The sequence below is a fragment of the Bombyx mori genome, chromosome 23, assembly GCF_030269925.1.
Source record: "Bombyx mori chromosome 23, ASM3026992v2".
Lineage (NCBI taxonomy): Eukaryota > Metazoa > Arthropoda > Insecta > Lepidoptera > Bombycidae > Bombyx > Bombyx mori.
In genome coordinates, this window is record NC_085129.1 from 20,253,625 (window position 1) to 20,271,612 (window position 17,988).

A 17,988-nucleotide genomic window follows, 5' to 3' on the forward strand; every position below is an offset into this window, starting at 1 on the left:
GAGGGGTAACCTAACCGGGAATAAACGTCCGTAACGTAAGATTTTTATTAGTAATGCACACAGTGTACGACTTAACTTTGTAATAACGTACAATAATAACATATTTTTTTATTATATATTTTTTATAAATCATTGTGAATGAAAGAAAGTTGATAATTTTGTAAAGTAGTTTTTTGTTTTATTTTTATCAATAAAAAAATCATATTAAAAAAAAAGTATACCCGAATAATTATTTTCTTTATACCTCGAATAAAACTTAAAATTAATATTTTTGTAATAAGGAACTTCGTTTCTATCCGGTGTCCCACGACACCACACATCTTTTTATTTTATTTGTTAGTTGGGTGGACGAGTTCACAGCCCACCTGGTGCTAAAAAACAATTAGCAATAAATATTAGCAATAAAAACAATTCAAGTCTTTATTAACCTGTTGACTTTGAATATACGTATATGTTTGAATATGACGTTGGTTTGATTTTTCTTGGATTTCGTAATCTTTTTTCTGACCAGTAATGGATGTTATGATAGTTGGTAATACCATCCTGGTCAAATTTGCTCTCATCCGTCCATAATATTTGCCAATTCCGTCTGTTGATATCCTGCGAGTAAAAATAATCGAAGCGCCTGAAGAAATACGACGGTCTTTCACTTTGAACAAGATTTGTAAAATATGTCGCAAAATTGATTAATAAAAGATATTTTTTAATTTCCATTTACTCTGTACACTTTACCTATCATCATGTTATTCATTTTTTTCTGAGAATCTTTCCTTTTTTTGTAAATAATTTAATGTTTTTAAGTAGCTAATAAAATAAGGAAGTTTTTTTAGTAGTTTGTACGCTTAATGTTTGGTTGATTTTTCAAAATAAATCCAGTTTTCTATCGACCAAATTAGAGAATCAAAACAATTTTTTTTAAGAAATCACTTGCTATTTTTAAATGTTTGACATTCGTGTCAGTATTAGTATTAATAAATCTTAGTTGATGTATTGGTAACTGATAAAAATTTAAACAACTTAATTCAAAACACTAGCATTTTATTTGATGTTTTTTTTGCAGTTAATTCGGGATTTTTTTCAACAAAACGAAAAATATTGAATATCTTGATAACGAGACACTTTAGTATTAGGGACATCAAGGTTAATTTTGTTGGAAATTAGATGTATTATCACATCTCAAGAGGAATACGTCGAATCACAAGTCACCCTGTATAAGGAGATGATCATAGTGCCCAGTGTTAAATGCTTTTCGGAGTCCGTAGGCGATACTTTTGTAGTTTTTTTTTATCGGACATTATTGTGTCGAAAGATACGACTGCACAGACAGTCATTGCTTTTATCGTAGCCCATAGACATCAACCAACTGTTAGTCTTTAGTCACAACTGCGAACGACCCTTTCTACAATAAATTCTAAATATAGGCTGTATGATGGCGCCAATCATAGTAAAAACTACGAAAAAATTACCCTGTCCTTAATGTCTACCAAGATGGCGGAGAGGTTACAAAACGTATTAATAATTCTAGTACATAACATTCCAGTATTATCGAGACTATAGCTTGACAATTCATAATTAAACCAATGAATCATTCAAAATGAAACCCGCAAAATTATAATTTGCGTAATTACTGGTGGTAGGACCTCTTGTGAGTCCGCGCGGGTGGGTACCACCACCCTGCCTATTTCTGCTGTGAAGCAGTAATGCGTTTCGGTTTGAAGGGTGGGGCAGCCGTTGTAACTATACTTGAGACCTTAGAACTTATATCTCAAGGGGGGTGGCGCATTAAGTTGTGGATGTCTATGGGCTCCAGTAACCCCTTAACACCAGGTGGGCTGTGAGCTCGTCCACACATATAAGCAAAAAAAATACACATTAAGCTACTACATTTGCCTGTCGTCGTTCTCGTCGTACCCGTCGCTTGCGACGAAGGGCTCGACGAGTAAATTAACCCTCAGACACAGTTTCTCGCCGGATCTTCTCAGTGGGTCGCGTTTCCGACCCGGTGGTAGATTCTGCGAACCACGGCTTTTGCTAGGGTTCGTGTTAGCAACGTCGTCAGGTTTGAGCCCCGTGAGCTCACCTACTAGTTATGGTTACGCTGAAATAGCCACTCAAGGCTCTCAGCTTAGGTAGACGCTAGAAGACACTTTGAAGTCGTCGTGGCGTAAAGGATAAGACGTCCGGTGCATTCGTATCTAGCGATGCAACGGTGCTCGAATCCCGCCGGCGGGTACCGATTTTTCTAATGAAATGCGTACTTAACAAATGTTCACATTGACTTCCACGATGAAGGAATAACATTCTGTAATAAAAAAATCATAATATATACATCAACTAACATTTACATACAATCAATACATCAACATAATTAGTTAATTACTGGTGGTAGGACCTCTTGTGAGTCCGTACGGGTAAGTACCACCACCCTGCCTATTTCTGCCGTGAAGCAGTAATGCGTTTCGGTTTAAAAGGCGGGGCAGCCGTTGTAACTATAGTACTGAGACCTTAGAACTTACATCTCAACATGGGTGGCGCATTTACGCTGTCTATGGGCTCCAATAATCAATTAACAGTATTAACACCAGGTAGGCTGTGAGCTCGTCCACCTAAGCAATAAAAAAAAAGTTTATTTGATTATTTTAGCAGTGCTGTGTTCCCGGTTATAACAATAAGCTGAAGTAACAAAAATATCTTACTGTCATCAGTTTTTGATACGTGTGAGTATTTTCAAGTTAATTAGGCGGTTTTGAATTTTGAGAAAATTACGTCGAAACATTTCGCTATGTATGCAAAATGTTTATGTACTGTTACACCGGCAAGAGTAACGTCATCTATCGCCGAATAGCCGAACGAATATCGAAGGATCTAGTAACATCTAGAACGCTCGAGAAGTACAACGCCATCTATTGTCAGATAGCGGAAACACAATACTCGACTTTTGTGGAATATTCTCGATAATTCTAGGGATGTGGTATCGACTATAAAAGCGTTGCATAGATGGCACGCAGTCAGTTAGTAATCGGAACTACTCGAAGCGAAACAGCGAACGGATCACCTGAAGCGAAGCCGAAGAAACGAATTGAGAATTTTAAAGTGCTCTGTGTGTTCTAAGTGATAAATACAGTTTTAAGTTGTACTTTGGTGGTACATTTATTTATCCCGAACCCCAGCGCGTAGCAGCATGCTAGATCAAACCATTAAGATAAGTCGCTCAATACTGGTAATAAGAAATGACGCGGGTTGCGACATAATGCACCAAAATATAAGTTTAGGTAATAAGTTATTTACTTTAATTTACCGAATTGTATTATTCATGAATAAATTATTTAAATGCAATTAGAATTGAAATTTATTTTGTATTCGTTCGATTTTGTAATTAGATTGAACTCGACTCGTTTTGTTTAATATAATTATGAAGTCAAAATCAAACAGAATTTTCTAGATTGTTTTCGTGTTGTTGTCGGGTGAAATTGTTGTCTTTTTTTGTCCTACCTAAGCTGATAGCCTTGAGAGGCTATGTCAGCGTAACCTAACAAGATTTTTGTCAGCTAAAGTTCGTTGCCTATTTTTGGCTTTCACCGAAAAATCTAAGCACTCTTTAGTTATATGAGTCTTATGTCTTATGAGGCCCCTGAGCCTACCTGGTGTTAAGTGGTTACTGAAGCCCATAGACATCTACAACGTAAATGCGCCACCCATCTTGAGATATAAGTTCTAGGTCTCAGTATAGTTACAACGATTGCCCCACCCTTCAAACCGAAACGCATTACTACTTCACGGCAGAAATAAGCAGGTTGGTACTTACCCGTGCGGACTCACAAGAGGTCTTACCACCAGTAATTACGCAAATTATAATTTTGCGGGTTCGATTTTTATTACACGATGTTATTCCTTCAGCGTGGTAGTCAATCGTGAACATTTGTGGAATACGTATTTCATTACAGAAATTGGTATCCGCCTGCGGGATTCGAACACCGGTGCATCGCTCAACACGAACGTACCGGACGGCTTATGCTTTAGGCCACGACGACTTCGTGGCCTAAAGTCAGCCATAATTGAACATGTTATTTTCAGTTCTAATAACTACATTTATAAATAGGCGATCTGACACCAGAAAACAATGCAAGTGTAGTGTTTGCTCACGCGGCGCGCACTAACTTAAAACCCCTTCAAATCATTCAATCCCGTTTTTGCAGGATAGCCGTCGGAGCACCATGGTTTCTAAGGAATGTGGATCTCCATGATGACCTGGAGTTTGACTCGGTCAGTAAGCATTTACAGACGGCATCATTGCGCCATTTTGAGAAAGCGGCACGACACGAAAACACTCTTGTCGTGGCCGCCGGAAATTACATACCCGATCCTGTGGACCGAATGGTAAACAGTCGACGTCGCCCTAAACTCGTCATTACGGATCCTCCAGATCCACTAACGATGCTTTTAGGTACCTCAAGCACCGGTCACCGTCCTCGCCGAAACCGTCGCTTGCGACGAAGGGCTCGGCGAGTAAATTAACCCACAGACACAGCCCACCGAGTTTCTCGCCGGATCTTCTCAGTGGGTCGCGTTTCCGATCCGGTGGTAGATTCTGTGAAGCATTGCTCTCGCTAGGGCCAGTGTTAGCAACACTCCGGTTTGAGCCCCGTGAGCTTACCTACACGTCAAGGCGAAGCTGAAATAGCTTCTCAAGGCTATCAGCATAGGTAGGGAAAAAAAATTGTCTGCTGTGCGTGAAATTTTTAACTTTCTTTTTGAAACGTCTTAGCCGGAACGATCCCCAGACTACACAGAGATATAAGAGTCAACACTGGCAACAGAGTTTAGTTTCACGCGATATGAAAGTTCCCACTCGGTATCAATAGTAAATCATTGCGGAATGCAATAATACCAAAACTTGCCATGCAAATTTAAAACTTGCGCTCTCCTCTCAGATTGCTAATCAGCTTAATGTTAATTTAGCAGTTACGCGAAGAAATTCAAGTAGGTTTTAAGTGAATGGAAACCCATACAAACATATACGATTTATTTGTACACTAGTAGGGAACTTAACGGTAAAGAATTAAGACATAAACTCCTATGAACGTCCTTGAACACTTCAAAAACTTTTCGAATTCCGAACGCATGGGTACCGAGCGATTAGTTCAAAGGTCACAAGCGCCGTGACTCATTTCACGAGAATTTAATATTAATGACGAACGCCGATAAGTTGTAATTTACGTAACGAGAAAAACGAGTTACTGTCTTTTCGTAATAGTGAAAGTAGCATTCGTACTTCATTTGCGGGCTTCGGTCAGTTTGGCGGCAAACAGCAACATTGACAGTTTGATATTTATTTTGATTCCAAATATTATTCAAATTGATCTTTCAAACGTAAAATGTTTTGTAGATAAACTATCATTAAATTCTGGTGTTCAAAATGGTGTTAATATTATTCTCATTTGGATTTTTGCTTTCTTTTGGTGAGTGGCGTAAGATAATTAATTACGTAATTTGCTTAATGAGTATTCTGTTTTCGCTTTTTTTGGCGGCACTCCGAATGCCGTACGTAAAACAATAAGGTTCAAAAAAGGTCCAAAAAAATACATGCTTCAGTAGATTCTAGAAAATTCAATTAAATTCACTCAAATCTCAAAATGTTAATCGTCAAATTAGAAATACAATAAGTTTTAAAATTTATTTGAAATTAAAATGTGATTGTTTACTTAATGAAAAAATTTAAGTTAAAAATAGCTCCATTTGAAATAAGATAAAAGGATGTAAATAAATATCAGAAAAGCATTTTAAGATATTGCACGATTGTGCAATTAAGTTCTATATCGAAAATTTATATATTTAAGACTGTTTGATAGAAACACGTGTAAGATTGGAGACATTGACGTGTAGTTTTGACCTTTCAAATTAGGACACTTTTTTCCCCCTTACCTATTCTAGTAACTTTTTTTTTTTTTTTTTTTCGGGTAGAGGGCCGAACCTCCTACGAGGTCCCCGCGCAAAAGGGGCGCGCGGGGTATGTGAGACTCAACGATCTGCATGGTGTTGTGAGCAGACCGCGGGCCCAAGGATTTTAGGACCCACCCACTAAACGACTCCCCTGCACTCTTACACCCGACGTCCGATCCCCTCCGAGGTCAGAACCCGGATGAGGTAGGGGGGCTACCGCGGTCAACACTACAATCAGACGGCGCGGCTCACCCCAAGGACGCCCAGCCGACGGAGCCTTCGAGGCGAATCGAAGGCTCTGAAACGTCGGCCGTCTCGGTACGGCAGCCCGTCGGGCCGCCCAGACGGTGCCGCTGGTGTCCCGGAATACCCCGCTGGACCAGAACCAGCCTGCCGGGTCGGGACGCGATACACCGTCGACCGGTCGCTCTAATCACTCCACGGCAGCGCGCTAGAGTGCTGGTAGCGCGCCGCGCGACCTCACCCCCTCAGGTCGCCCCTTGACCTTCACCGGGGGGAGGCCGCCACCTACAGGGGCCGGGACGTACGGGCGTATTCCCGCCTCCGGCCCCCGGCTCGACGGCGACGGATCGGTGCGGAAAGGGAAGAGCTCTCCCTCTCTCGCTCCGCCGCCTCCTTCTGCGATATGGTGGACTCGCAGAAGTCGAGCATCGCCTTCCAGGACGCGTCGCTGCCGAGCATCGTAGCCACGACGCGCGGCAGCGAGAGGTCCTCTCCAATGACCACGACGAGGGCGGCGCGTTGCTCGTCAAATCCAGAGCAACGCGCCAATGTGTGTTCCGCTGTGTCTTCCTCGTCGCGGTCAGCGCAGTGGTGGCACTGCGCCGTCGGTTCCCTTCCGGCTATCTTATGCAAGTACCGGCCGAAACATCCGTGGCCGGTAAGCATCTGCGTCAGCCGGAAGGTGAGGCATCCGCGGTCGCGGCCCACCCAGTCCGCGAGAACCGGGCGGACCGCCTCGACGGTACGGAGGCCGGCCGACGGGTCCGCCAAGCGGCGAAACCACGCCTCCAGCACGGACCGCCGAGATTGGAGCCTCCGCGCTCGAACTACTCCTTCGCCGGGGCGCCCTTCCCCCCTAGAGCGAAGGTCGCTACGCCACCGGTAATCGGCAGCGAGCGCCTCCGCCTCCAGGTCCCAGGGTGGCGCCCCGGCGAGCAAGCACGCCGCCTCGAAGGAGACGGTGCGGTATCCTCGGATCGCCCTGACCGCGATCGCGCGCTGCGGACGTCGCAGCGCCGCGACGTTCTTGCGGGTCAGGGCGTGGCACCATACGGGAGCCCCGTATAGTGCCATCGACCGCACCACCCCCATGTAGAGGCGGCGCGCCACCTGATCGGGACCCCCGACGTTTGGAAGCAGCCGGCTCAAAGAGCCGGCCGTCGCCATCAGTCGAGGGCCCAACTTCGCAAAGTGAGCGCGGAAGTTCCACCGACCATCCAGTTCGAGGCCGAGGTACCGAAGACCGGTCACCCCGACCCCGACGCGGACGCCTCCGATCACGAGGTGGGCACCCAGAGGCGGCGCTCGTCCCGGCCCGTGAAACAACAGGGCCTGGGTTTTGTCGAGCGCCACCTCGAGTCCCAGCCGTCGGATCCTTGTGACGACGTGTGCCACGCCTGCGCACGCCAGACGGGCAGACTCCCGGTAGTCCCTCCCCGGAGCCACGACCAACGTGTCGTCGGCGTAACAAATTACGCTCAGCCCGGGGAGGGGACCCCGTACGACGCCCCGCAGGACCCAGTCGTAGCCGATGTTCCACAGCAGGGGGCCCAGGACAGACCCCTGCGGAACACCGCGCTCGACGGGGAAGCGGTACATCGCCCCACCGTGTCCGATGCACTGGATCGACCTGCCCTCGAGGTAGGAGCCGATCAGCCGGCGGAGGTATGCGGGGACGCCGTGATACTCCAGCGCCCCCGCGATCACCGACCAGGGCAGGGTGTTGAAGGCGTTCCTTACATCTAAGGATAACGCCATCGCCACCCCGCCCCGGGATACGGCTTCGTCGGAGAGGGCACGCACGCGCAGAATTGCGTCTATCGTCGAGCGGCCCTCTCTGAAGCCGTTTTGTTCCGCCGAAAGATCGGGACCCGTCTCGGTCAGGTGCCGGACGATGCGGGCCGCGACGATCCTCTCGAGCATCTTGCCCGCTTCGTCCAGCAACACGATGGGGCGATAGCCCGCGGGTGAGTCCGCGGGGCGCCCGTCCTTCCGCAGAAGGACCAGTCTGCCCGTCTTCCATTTCGACGGGAACCGTCCCGACTCGAGGCACGCTTCGAAAAGCCCCCCGAGCCGGTCCCCTAGGGCCTCGAAGGCCAAGCTCCAGACCCGGCCGTGAACGCCGTCAGGGCCGGGGGCCGCGTCCTTCGCTCTCATTCTGGACACGGCCGCATGGATCTCCGCCCCCGTGATAGGGGGAGGGGGCTCCTCGGCAGCGGGAACGCTGGGGCGACGCGGAGGTGTGCCCCACGTGGCGTCCATCTGGGGGGGCTCAAAGTCCCCCCCTGCTGCCGGCGGGAAGAGTGCCGCAACAATTTCCCGCAGCTGCCGACCTATTCTAGTACCTAACCTGTGTGCTTAGTGCGAGTTTTTTAACGTTCTCGATAGCGTGAATGTTAACTCAAATTTGTATGCAGCTGGAACAGCGCCCCTAGCGGCAAACGTACGCAAACGATTCAATTCCATACAAATCTGAGTTAAATTTTACGCTATCGAGAACGTTAAAAAACTCGCATTAAGTACAGTGAGGGGTTATACTAGATTCACTGAACGAGTAGGTGAGCTCACGGGGCTCTACCCTGGCGTATTTGCTAACACTGGCCTTAAAAGAGCAGCGCTTCGCTGAATCTATCGCCGGATCGGAATCGCGACCCGCTGAGGAGATCCGGCGAGAAACTCAATGCGTTGCGTCTATGGATTAGGGTAATGATTGCACACGATTGCGCTCAAAATTAACATTGACCCCCCTTAAGCAGACTGATCACGTACTGGTATTCCTGAAAAGGGATACGGATATTACGAAGTCCTAAAATCGAATTCCATATCGGTGTTTTACGAGTCTGCTTCTGTCATCTACTGTTCCTCAGGTTAGAGCCCCATAAGCTCACCTACTCGCTCGCTTACGCTGGCATAATGCCTTAGGTCGAAATTGTCGCTTGCGACGAAGGGCTCTTTTTTTTTATTTATTGCTTAGATGGGTGGACAAGCTCACAGCCCACCTGGTGTTAAGTGGTTACTGGAGCCCATAGACATCCACAACGTAAATGCGCCACTCACCTTGAGATATAAGCGAGTAAATTAGTCCACAGACACACCCCACTGAGTTTCTCGCCGGATCTTCTCAGTGGGTCGCGTTTCCGATCCGGTGCTAGATTCTGCGAAGCACGGCTCTTGCTAGAGCCTGTGTTAACAACGTCGTCAAGTTTGAGCCTGAGCGTGAGCTCACCTACTTGTTAGGTAATGCTGACATAGCCAGCCACTCAAGGCTATCAGCTTAGGTAGGAGATAAGGATAAAAGAAAATGTACGTTTTTGTCTATTTTCACATAAAACTCGAGAACCGTTAGTCCAAATTATATGAAACTTTGCAACTAAGAGGCTCACAAAAAACTTTATTCCCACCATTGAGAAAATATTCACGAATTACCTCCACGATAAAAGGAATAACATCGCGCGGTATAAGTTAAAGCCGCAAAACATAATTTACGTAACTAGTAATGCGACTGAGATGTGTCGCCATCATGTGCGGTGTCTATGTTGCCCGACACCCACTCAACATTAGGCGGACCGTGACACTATTCGCCGGTCTAAACAATAAAAAGATTAGCCACTAAAAGTGCCAATCTCCAACTTTACTTGTTACTCCAACGTGTTAAGCCAACAAAAAACAAAACTGCGCCACAGGCGGAATTCTTACGACAATAGCGTGACGAGACGTTAAATAACATGTCAATATCCTTGACCGAGTTAACGAAACCCGCCTTTAAAGTTGAGAAACGTGTCCGCAATTGACTGTCCATTATTAGCATAGATGAGCACTCAGAACGACTTCTAAAACGAGGTTTTGGAATGAGCTCCCCTCCACGGTGTTTCGCGAGCGTTATGACATGTCCTTCTTCAAACGAGGCTTGTGGAAAGTGCTCAATGGTAGGCAGCGCCTTGGCTGTGCCCCTATGATTGCTAACGTCCATGATTGACGATACCATCCTTTAAAAGGACCCCTTGTGTAAGTAGGGGTGGTAAAAGTGACCTTGGCTTGAGGCTAAGTTTTGCTTAAAGACTTACCCCCGTATCTTTAGTCGTTCACACGAGCTTAACTCGACTCGACTCAACCTCCAACGCGCGTTTTGGTATGCTTGGTCGTAAAAATATACCCCACTCAAACTTCCTTGGACAATCTTCCTCACCGGAGTGGAGTAAATGAACTGTCAAGTCAAGGTACGTCGCGACGTAGTCGCAAGGCTGGTTTTGGCAATGTCCAAATAGTATGTGGACCGCAAATGGAAATATATGATATTGATGGGCAATGGCCTGGATCTGTGCATGATTCGCGCATATTTTGATATTTTAATTTTGAAAATTTTTATTAATAAAGTAAAGGCTCGAGCGGCATCGGTTGAGTTAAGAGTGGAGGAATATTTGACGAAACGTCTAAAGATACGAGCATAAGCCCCCTTTAATACTTCTAGCAGAGTTTGATAGTAAAATACTTGTGTGCTTGTAGATACAGCCCACTGAGTTTCTTGCCGGATCATCTCAATAGGTTGTGATTCCGATCCGGCGGTAGATTTTGCGAAGCACCGCTCTTACTAGTGCTAGTAATTTCTCTCAGGTTGAGCCCGTGAGCTCACGTACCCATCAGCGCGTAGCTAGAATAGTCCCTTACGCTGCCAGCTAATAGGTTGGAGAAAAAAAACTTATGTAACAATAGGCAAGTATGATGGACCACTAGATATTTGACAGATGCCTGAAGTTTCAAGTTACGACTATCGAACTTTTGCGGTGAACGGTCTTTTCTGCTAATCTTCCAAAAGCTTTCTCATTTGACCTTGGTTTCTTTTTAGGGTCATGCGCGTTGATCATACCTGAGGAACTGCCATCGCTACTATCTGTGGCTTATTCGAATATACCACCAATCAAGAAAGGTACGTGGAGTTTAGACAACATACGGCTTCCGGACCATACACATTTCATTATTTTTAATACATTTAATTATCTATAGCGCATTTCCTTTTATTTTCGTGGCTTTTTGGCGGGAACGCGAGGAGTGAAGTTGTGTGATTTGTTTTAATTTGTCTATTTAGCGTTTCTTCAGGTTTAATGAAGTAATGTGTAATAACGGTGGTTTATTAACTGTTTAATATCTGTGAAAGTTCACAAATGTGGGAAAATGAAACAAAGCCGCTGGACGTAACTTCTCGGGATCCTCCAAAAAGTCCACTGAAAAAAGCTCAGTAAATGACCACCATTTGACTAAGATTATATTTCATTCCATATCATCTCATCTCATTTCATTTAATTTCATTTCACTCCATTTTATCATTTTTCATTAAATTATGAATATAAATTAAAATAAGACATGACTTAAAGGTCTAGTTACCAGATCACAAAATCTCTTTACAAAAAAATTATTTTCGTGTATCGTTATTACAATTAAAACTATATTTACCGTTAAAATTTTACGAATTTTACGAAATCTAATAATAGTGGCCAATAAAATCGCGGGCTAAAAATTAATTTTAATCATTATTTTAATTTACTTCTCTAGATATGCGAACTCGCTTTCGTCCAGCACACTTAGATACTATTAATTCGAATACTTCATTTTTCTTTACAGGCACCGACTCGAGAGTAGGTTTTGGCTTTGCCTTCGGCAACCATGCCGATTTCCAAGTAATGTTCGAACTTGGGCCGCAAACGAACACTATGAACCTGAGTGAGTATACATTTGAGACCACAAAGCCTGTCCAGTTAAGGTCAATACGAATCCCCGCTAGCAATTTCCCTGAACTCTAAAGTCGTCGCGGCCTAAAAGATAAGACGCCCGGTACATTTTTTTTTTGTTTTGATGGGTGGACGAGCTCACAGCCCACCTGGTGCTAATTAGTTACTGGACCTCATAGACATCTACAATGTGTATGCGCCACCCACCTTGAGATATAAGTTCTAAGGTCTCATTGTTACAACGGCTGCCCCACCTTTCAAACCGAAACGCATTACTGCTTCACGGCAGAAATAGGCCCATGGATATCTACAACGTAAATGCGCCACCCACCTTGAGATATAATTTCTAAGGTCTCAGTGTAGTTACAACGACTGCCCCACCCTTCAAACCGAAACACATTACTGCTTCACGGCAGAAATAGGCGGGGTGGTGGTACCTACCCGTGCAGACTCACAAGAGGTCCTACCACCAGTAATAACGCAAATTATAATTTTGCGGGTTGGATTTTTATTGCACGGTGTTATTCCTTCACCGTGGAAGTCAATCGTGAACATTTTTTGAGTATTTCGTATTTCATACCCGCCTGCGGGATTGGAACATCGTTGCATCGCTAGATACGAACGCACCGGACGTCTTATCCTTTAGACGACTTCAAAACATTGATGCGACTATGTCATTGTTCAAATCCCACCAAACTTACAACATACTTGACTACTGGTAAGAGAACGTATTGTGAGCCCTTGCGGGTAGGTAGGTACCTCCTGTATAACAGCGACAAAGAACTTACGCTTTCCAGCTTAAAGCGCGAAATCTCATTCTCTAAGAAATCATTCGTGAATACCTATTAAGTGATAGGGTATTTAAGAGTACCTACTAGTGTAGTCGAAACTCGACTATAATTATTTGAAATTATAAGTTTGTACAATTTCTTCTTCTTCTCAGTCGTGTCACTCTTGACAGAGTGGTCGTGGTCGTCATGTAGTGTTGGAAGGGGCAATATTATGATTCTATTGTCAGACTAATATAAATTTCATACTCCTCCGTCCGCGGAATTTTCTTAAAAAGTTTTTGCTTCACTTATGAATATATAGATTTTATTAGAAGCTTACCTGCGGGATTCTAAATTCGGCACAGTCGCGTTGCTCTACGCAAGTACATCGTCTTATCAGGCCGCGGACGCTAGAGATATATTGACTTGTCTGGTACATTCCAGCTGGCCAACCCTTCTCATCATCTAATAATGCCAAGAGACATGCGCCAGCCTCGCCTAATGGCAAAATAAACAAAAACAAGGAAAAGGTAAGTAATCGACCTGACATTAGAAGTGAGACGGGCAGGATGGTGGTATCTACCAGATAGGACTCACAACACGCCCTACCACCAGTAGTTATTAACTTGGTTTGTATGGAACCATGAATGATTGTAGAGAAATCTTAAAATTCAAAGATCACTTTTTTATTGGATACTAAGCAGACGAGCATACAGCACACCTGATGGTAAGTGGTTACCGTCGCCCATGGACGTCAGCAATACCAGGGGCAGAGCCAAGCCGCTGCCTAACGCTTAAACTTTCCACAAGCCTCGTTTGAAGAAGGACATGTCATAGCGCTCTGGAAACATCGTGGAGGGGAGCTCATTCCAAAGCTAGATGGTACGTGGCAATAAGTATCTCTGGAGACGCACTGTGGATGAACGCAGTGGCTCCAGGTAGTATGGATGAACTCTACTTCGGTGGCGGGCGGTGCGATGGTAAACACGAGACTTCTCACTAACGAAGCTTCTAATTACTGTATTATCAACAAACTAGGTCAGTAAGTTTTAGCTTTAACTAAATTAATATAGGACGGATTTGTTTACCGCGAATCGGGAGACAAAAGTCGTTGAAATGACTCTTAGACGGAAACCGAGAAGAGAAAAGCTCAACTTGCTTGCCCAATGGATCATTTGCTTAATATAAAACGGGTCACGACGAAGATGCCGGCAGCAGCCACAATATCTGGATTAAGCGGGGGCATTGCCAAGTTGTTTACCCAATTTTCAGATCCATATCCGATCACGATATTCCATCTGATAAAAGCACGGCGAAAAGCTCCGAAAAAAAAAACCGTCACTAAATTTTTAGTATCTACAATCGGACGCAAGCAAATACCTCCAAGGTTGGGCGCAGAAAATGAAGCATCCCCAAAAGCAAATTCCCGTGAGGACGCCGGCTCCTAAGCCCGGAGAAGTGCCCAACCTGGAGGACTCTATGGTGGAACTGGTCAAGAATGATAAAGGAGAGTACGAGATAAAGCAACCTAACCCAGGAAATATGCCGCAGAACGTAAGTCTTTCATATGAGTTTTTTTTTATAGCTTAGATGGGTGGACGAGCTCACAGCCCACCTGGTGTTAAGTGGTTACTGGAGCCCATAGATATCTACGACGTAAGTGCGGCCCACCGACCTTGAGATATAAGTTCTAAGGTCTCAAGTATAGTTACAACGGCTGCCCCGCCCTTCAAACCGAAAGGCATTACTGCTTCACGGCAGAAATAAGCAGGGTGGTGGTACCTACCCGCGCGGACTCACAAGAGGTCCTACCACCAAGATTTCCTTTAACAGGTACCGTGGAGAACTCAAGAACCAGCCTTTAAATCTTATTGTTTCATCGTTACAACCCATGGACGTCCGCTACTGGACACAGCCTCTTCCAAATCTAGGATACTGAGTCAAATATTCCGTTCTTTCTCTCAAAAACCCGTCTGCTCCAGCGACCGTCAGTTCTATGTCCAGTCCACTACCACCTCATCTCGCAAACTCTCCAAGCTTTATCAAGTAATTCAGTTGTTGAATACAGTAAAAGGTCCTTATTCGCGCTTCCTTCATTCGAGTTTTCACTAATCGCAAATAAAAAAAATGCGACCCAATCCCTATATTCGCGGCCAACCTTTATTCGCCTATCTAATCGATACATCGGTACATACACATTCAATCGAATATTCTTTGTAGATGAGCTTTTCCATATTCCTTGGTTTCTGTATTTGGGGAATATACACGGAATGTACATGTACTTCACGAATACAGAGCTTTTACCGTAATTGCTGCCATTTAAGCTTACAGGTCATTTAACATTTCTAGGTATTAGATACTTTAATGGTCTTATATGGGCAGAAGAGAGATGAAGCCAAAAAGCTAGCAGGCAACAGGACAAAAGAAGAAATCAAGAAGATCACGGAAGACTTGTCGAATGTGGACTTAGATTAAACCTGTACTGATTATTAGCGCGTTCTGAAGTTGTTGCCTTTATATCCCGAAAATAAAAAGAACAATCCTGGAATACCGGGTCCAATCCTAAATCCACCCAGATACCATTTAATAAACAACAAAAAACCCATCAAAATTACTCCACCTGTTCAAAAGTTCAGTGGCAAAAAATCGTAAACAATAATCCATGTTTGCGTCGTAATCTTCAAACATCCAGTGTTTAGTGCGTGCAATACCGTCTTTACCATAAGGGCACACGGGGCCCGTGCCCAGGGCCCCCATTCTCAGGGGGCCCCTAAGGACCGACAATTTCTCTCACACATTTATTCGGTTTCCGTTATCGTGATCGTAACCAAAAAACCAGCAGCATTCTAATTTCATTAATGACATATTATATCATACCGTATTTGATTACCTATAATAATTGGTCATACTCAGTAAAAAAATATTATTATAATTCTTTTTTTTTTTTTTTTTTTTTTTTATTGCTTAGATGGGTGGACGAGCTCACAGCCCACCTGGTGTTAAGTGGTTACTGGAGCCCATAGACATCTACAACGTAAATGCGCCACCCACCTTGAGATATAAGTTCTAAGGTCTCAGTATAGTTACAACGGCTACCCCACCCTTCAAACCGAAACGCATTACTGCTTCACGGCAGAAATAGGCAGGGCGGTGGTACCTACCCGTGCGGACTCACAATAGGTCCTACCACCAGTGATTACGCAAATTATAATTTTGCGGGTTTGATTTTTATTACACGATGTTATTCCTTCACCGTGGAAGTCAATCGTGAACATTTGTTAAGTACGTATTTCATTCGAAAAATTTGGTAGCCGCCTGCGGGATTCGAACACCGGTGCATCGCAACAACGAATGCACCGGACGTCTTATCCTTTAGGCCACGACGACTTGAATTCGCTTTTTTTACTTTCCAAAAGGGCCTCAAATTCTTTATTTTTAATTTTTTTTTATTGCCCTTGTAGGCAGACGAGCATATGGCCCACCTGATGGTGAGTGGTTACCGTCGCCCATGGACTTCAGCAATGCCAGGGGCAGAGCCAAGCCGCTGCCTTATGTGCCCAAGGGCCCCAGCCTAATTTAAGACGTCCCTGAGTGCGAGTTTTTTAACGTTCTCGATAGCGTAAAAGTTAACTCAAATTTGTATGGAGTTGGAACAGCGCCCCTAGCGGCAATCGAACGATCGAGAAATTAGAAAACTCGCACTAAGCACCCAAAAATCTGGGAAAGTATAGGCCTTTTGTCCCACAGCTGGGCACAAGTCTTCTGAAAACGCGATGCAAAGTTTATGGGTGCGGCTCATTACATATATAAATGTTTTAATTTATTGCTTATATGGATGGACGAGCTCACGGCCCACCTGGTGTTAAGTGGTTACTGGCGCTTATAGACATCTACAACGTAAATGCCGCCACCCACCTTGAGACAAGAGTTCTAAGGTGTCACCTTATATAACAACAATAACAACAATACATATACAACAATACATAACAATAATAACAATATTCAAAAAGTATTTCAAACTATTCGATTACTATCGGCTGTGATAGAAAGACGTCCGTAATCTTGAATTTTATTTATTGCTCACACGGGTGGACCTATCCAGGACCCACCTGATGTTAAGAACAGGTTCTGTGCAGCTTTCGTTCAGGGGATAACCGTGACCTTGCTTAAAAATTAATAATATTAGAAACTACAATATGAAATGCATACTTAAATTAATGCTAAGTTAACAATATTGGTATTTAGGGCATTGTGGCGTCAACGTTTTTAATAAAATATTTACTTAGCAAATGTTAACGAATTATTTCCACGACGCAAGAATAGCATCTTGTAATAGAAAATAAAATCTTGCAGAAACTATGACTTGCGTAATTAATAGTAAAGACGTCTTGTGAGTCCGCGCGGGTAGGTACCACCTCCCTGCCTATTTCTACCGTGAAGCAGTAATGCGTTTCGGTTTGAAAGGCGAAGTAGCTACGGTATTATGTCTGATTAAAACATTATTATGGTTCTATTGTCAAAGACTTGTATAATCATAGATTTTGCCAAGACTACACTATAGACAAAATATTAATAAAGACAAACAATATTTAATCTATTCTCAATTTGACCACAGACTTTAAACAATAATAAAAGTTTGACAATAAACAAATAGTATGCTTGCGTGTGTGTGTCAAATACATGGTAGTGTGTGTAATGTTTTTTTTATATAATGTATTTTTTAAGCATAATTTAAAAAAATATTAAAATTCTGCACTCCTCTATATTCTCTATAAGTGTGGGAAACTTCATGCTCCTCCGTTCGCGCATTTTTCGTAAAAAGGGATACAAAGTTTTTGCTTTGCGTATTAATATATAGATACACGTTTAAATATACCTATACATAATAAAGGCCCAGACGAAAAGCAAACTGACCTGTGGGAATCGAACCCGCGACCCTCGTCGCTACAATCAGAGGCGCTACTACCGTACCACCGAGTCAGTCAGTCCCGGATAACCAGTTCAAGCCCGGGTGATCCGTGAGCGAGTTCACCAAATCCGGTTTTCAATTTGTATCAGTTACAATGCGTCCTGCATTTTTATTTAGCGAATCTGACTCCACACGTCGCTTCTGTATTCACTGTAAGCTTTTTACCAGGAGCTATCCTATCCTCGTCCTGCGCAACTTCACTTAGTTACCAAGAGTCCAAAATTAGACTAATTAAATGTAACATAAACGATTCTTTTTTTATAATTTTTGTATGAAAAAATCGAAATAAATGTTTCAAAATTAAATGTGTTGTTTTTTTTAAATCGACTTCAAAATAAACGAT

The 17,988-nt window shown here is 43.9% G+C and overlaps 1 protein-coding gene across 1 annotated transcript; it reads left to right on the forward strand.

Annotated features, from left to right (window-relative positions):
* Nucleotides 1-5,097: 5,097 nt before the first annotated feature.
* On the forward strand, nt 5,098-17,950 carry LOC101742014 (uncharacterized). Its single transcript, XM_004925921.5, has 6 exons — nt 5,098-5,459; nt 11,027-11,107; nt 11,800-11,898; nt 13,121-13,206; nt 14,030-14,230; nt 15,026-17,950. The coding sequence occupies exons 1-6, from the start codon at nt 5,417-5,419 to the stop codon at nt 15,149-15,151; spliced, it is 636 nt and encodes a 211-aa protein (XP_004925978.1). The 5' UTR covers nt 5,098-5,416; the 3' UTR covers nt 15,152-17,950.
* The last annotated feature ends 38 nt before the right edge of the window (nt 17,951-17,988 follow it).

Excerpts from the sequence above, each read along its gene's own strand:
- LOC101742014 (XM_004925921.5), top strand. The coding sequence starts at position 5,417 with ATGGTGTTAATATTATTCTCATTTGGATTTTTGCTTTCTTTTG. Across the intron at positions 5,460-11,026 it reads TGGATTTTTGCTTTCTTTTG|GGTCATGCGCGTTGATCATA; the intron begins GTGAGTGGCGTA and ends GTTTCTTTTTAG. Across the intron at positions 13,207-14,029 it reads TAAACAAAAACAAGGAAAAG|TATCTACAATCGGACGCAAG; the intron begins GTAAGTAATCGA and ends CTAAATTTTTAG.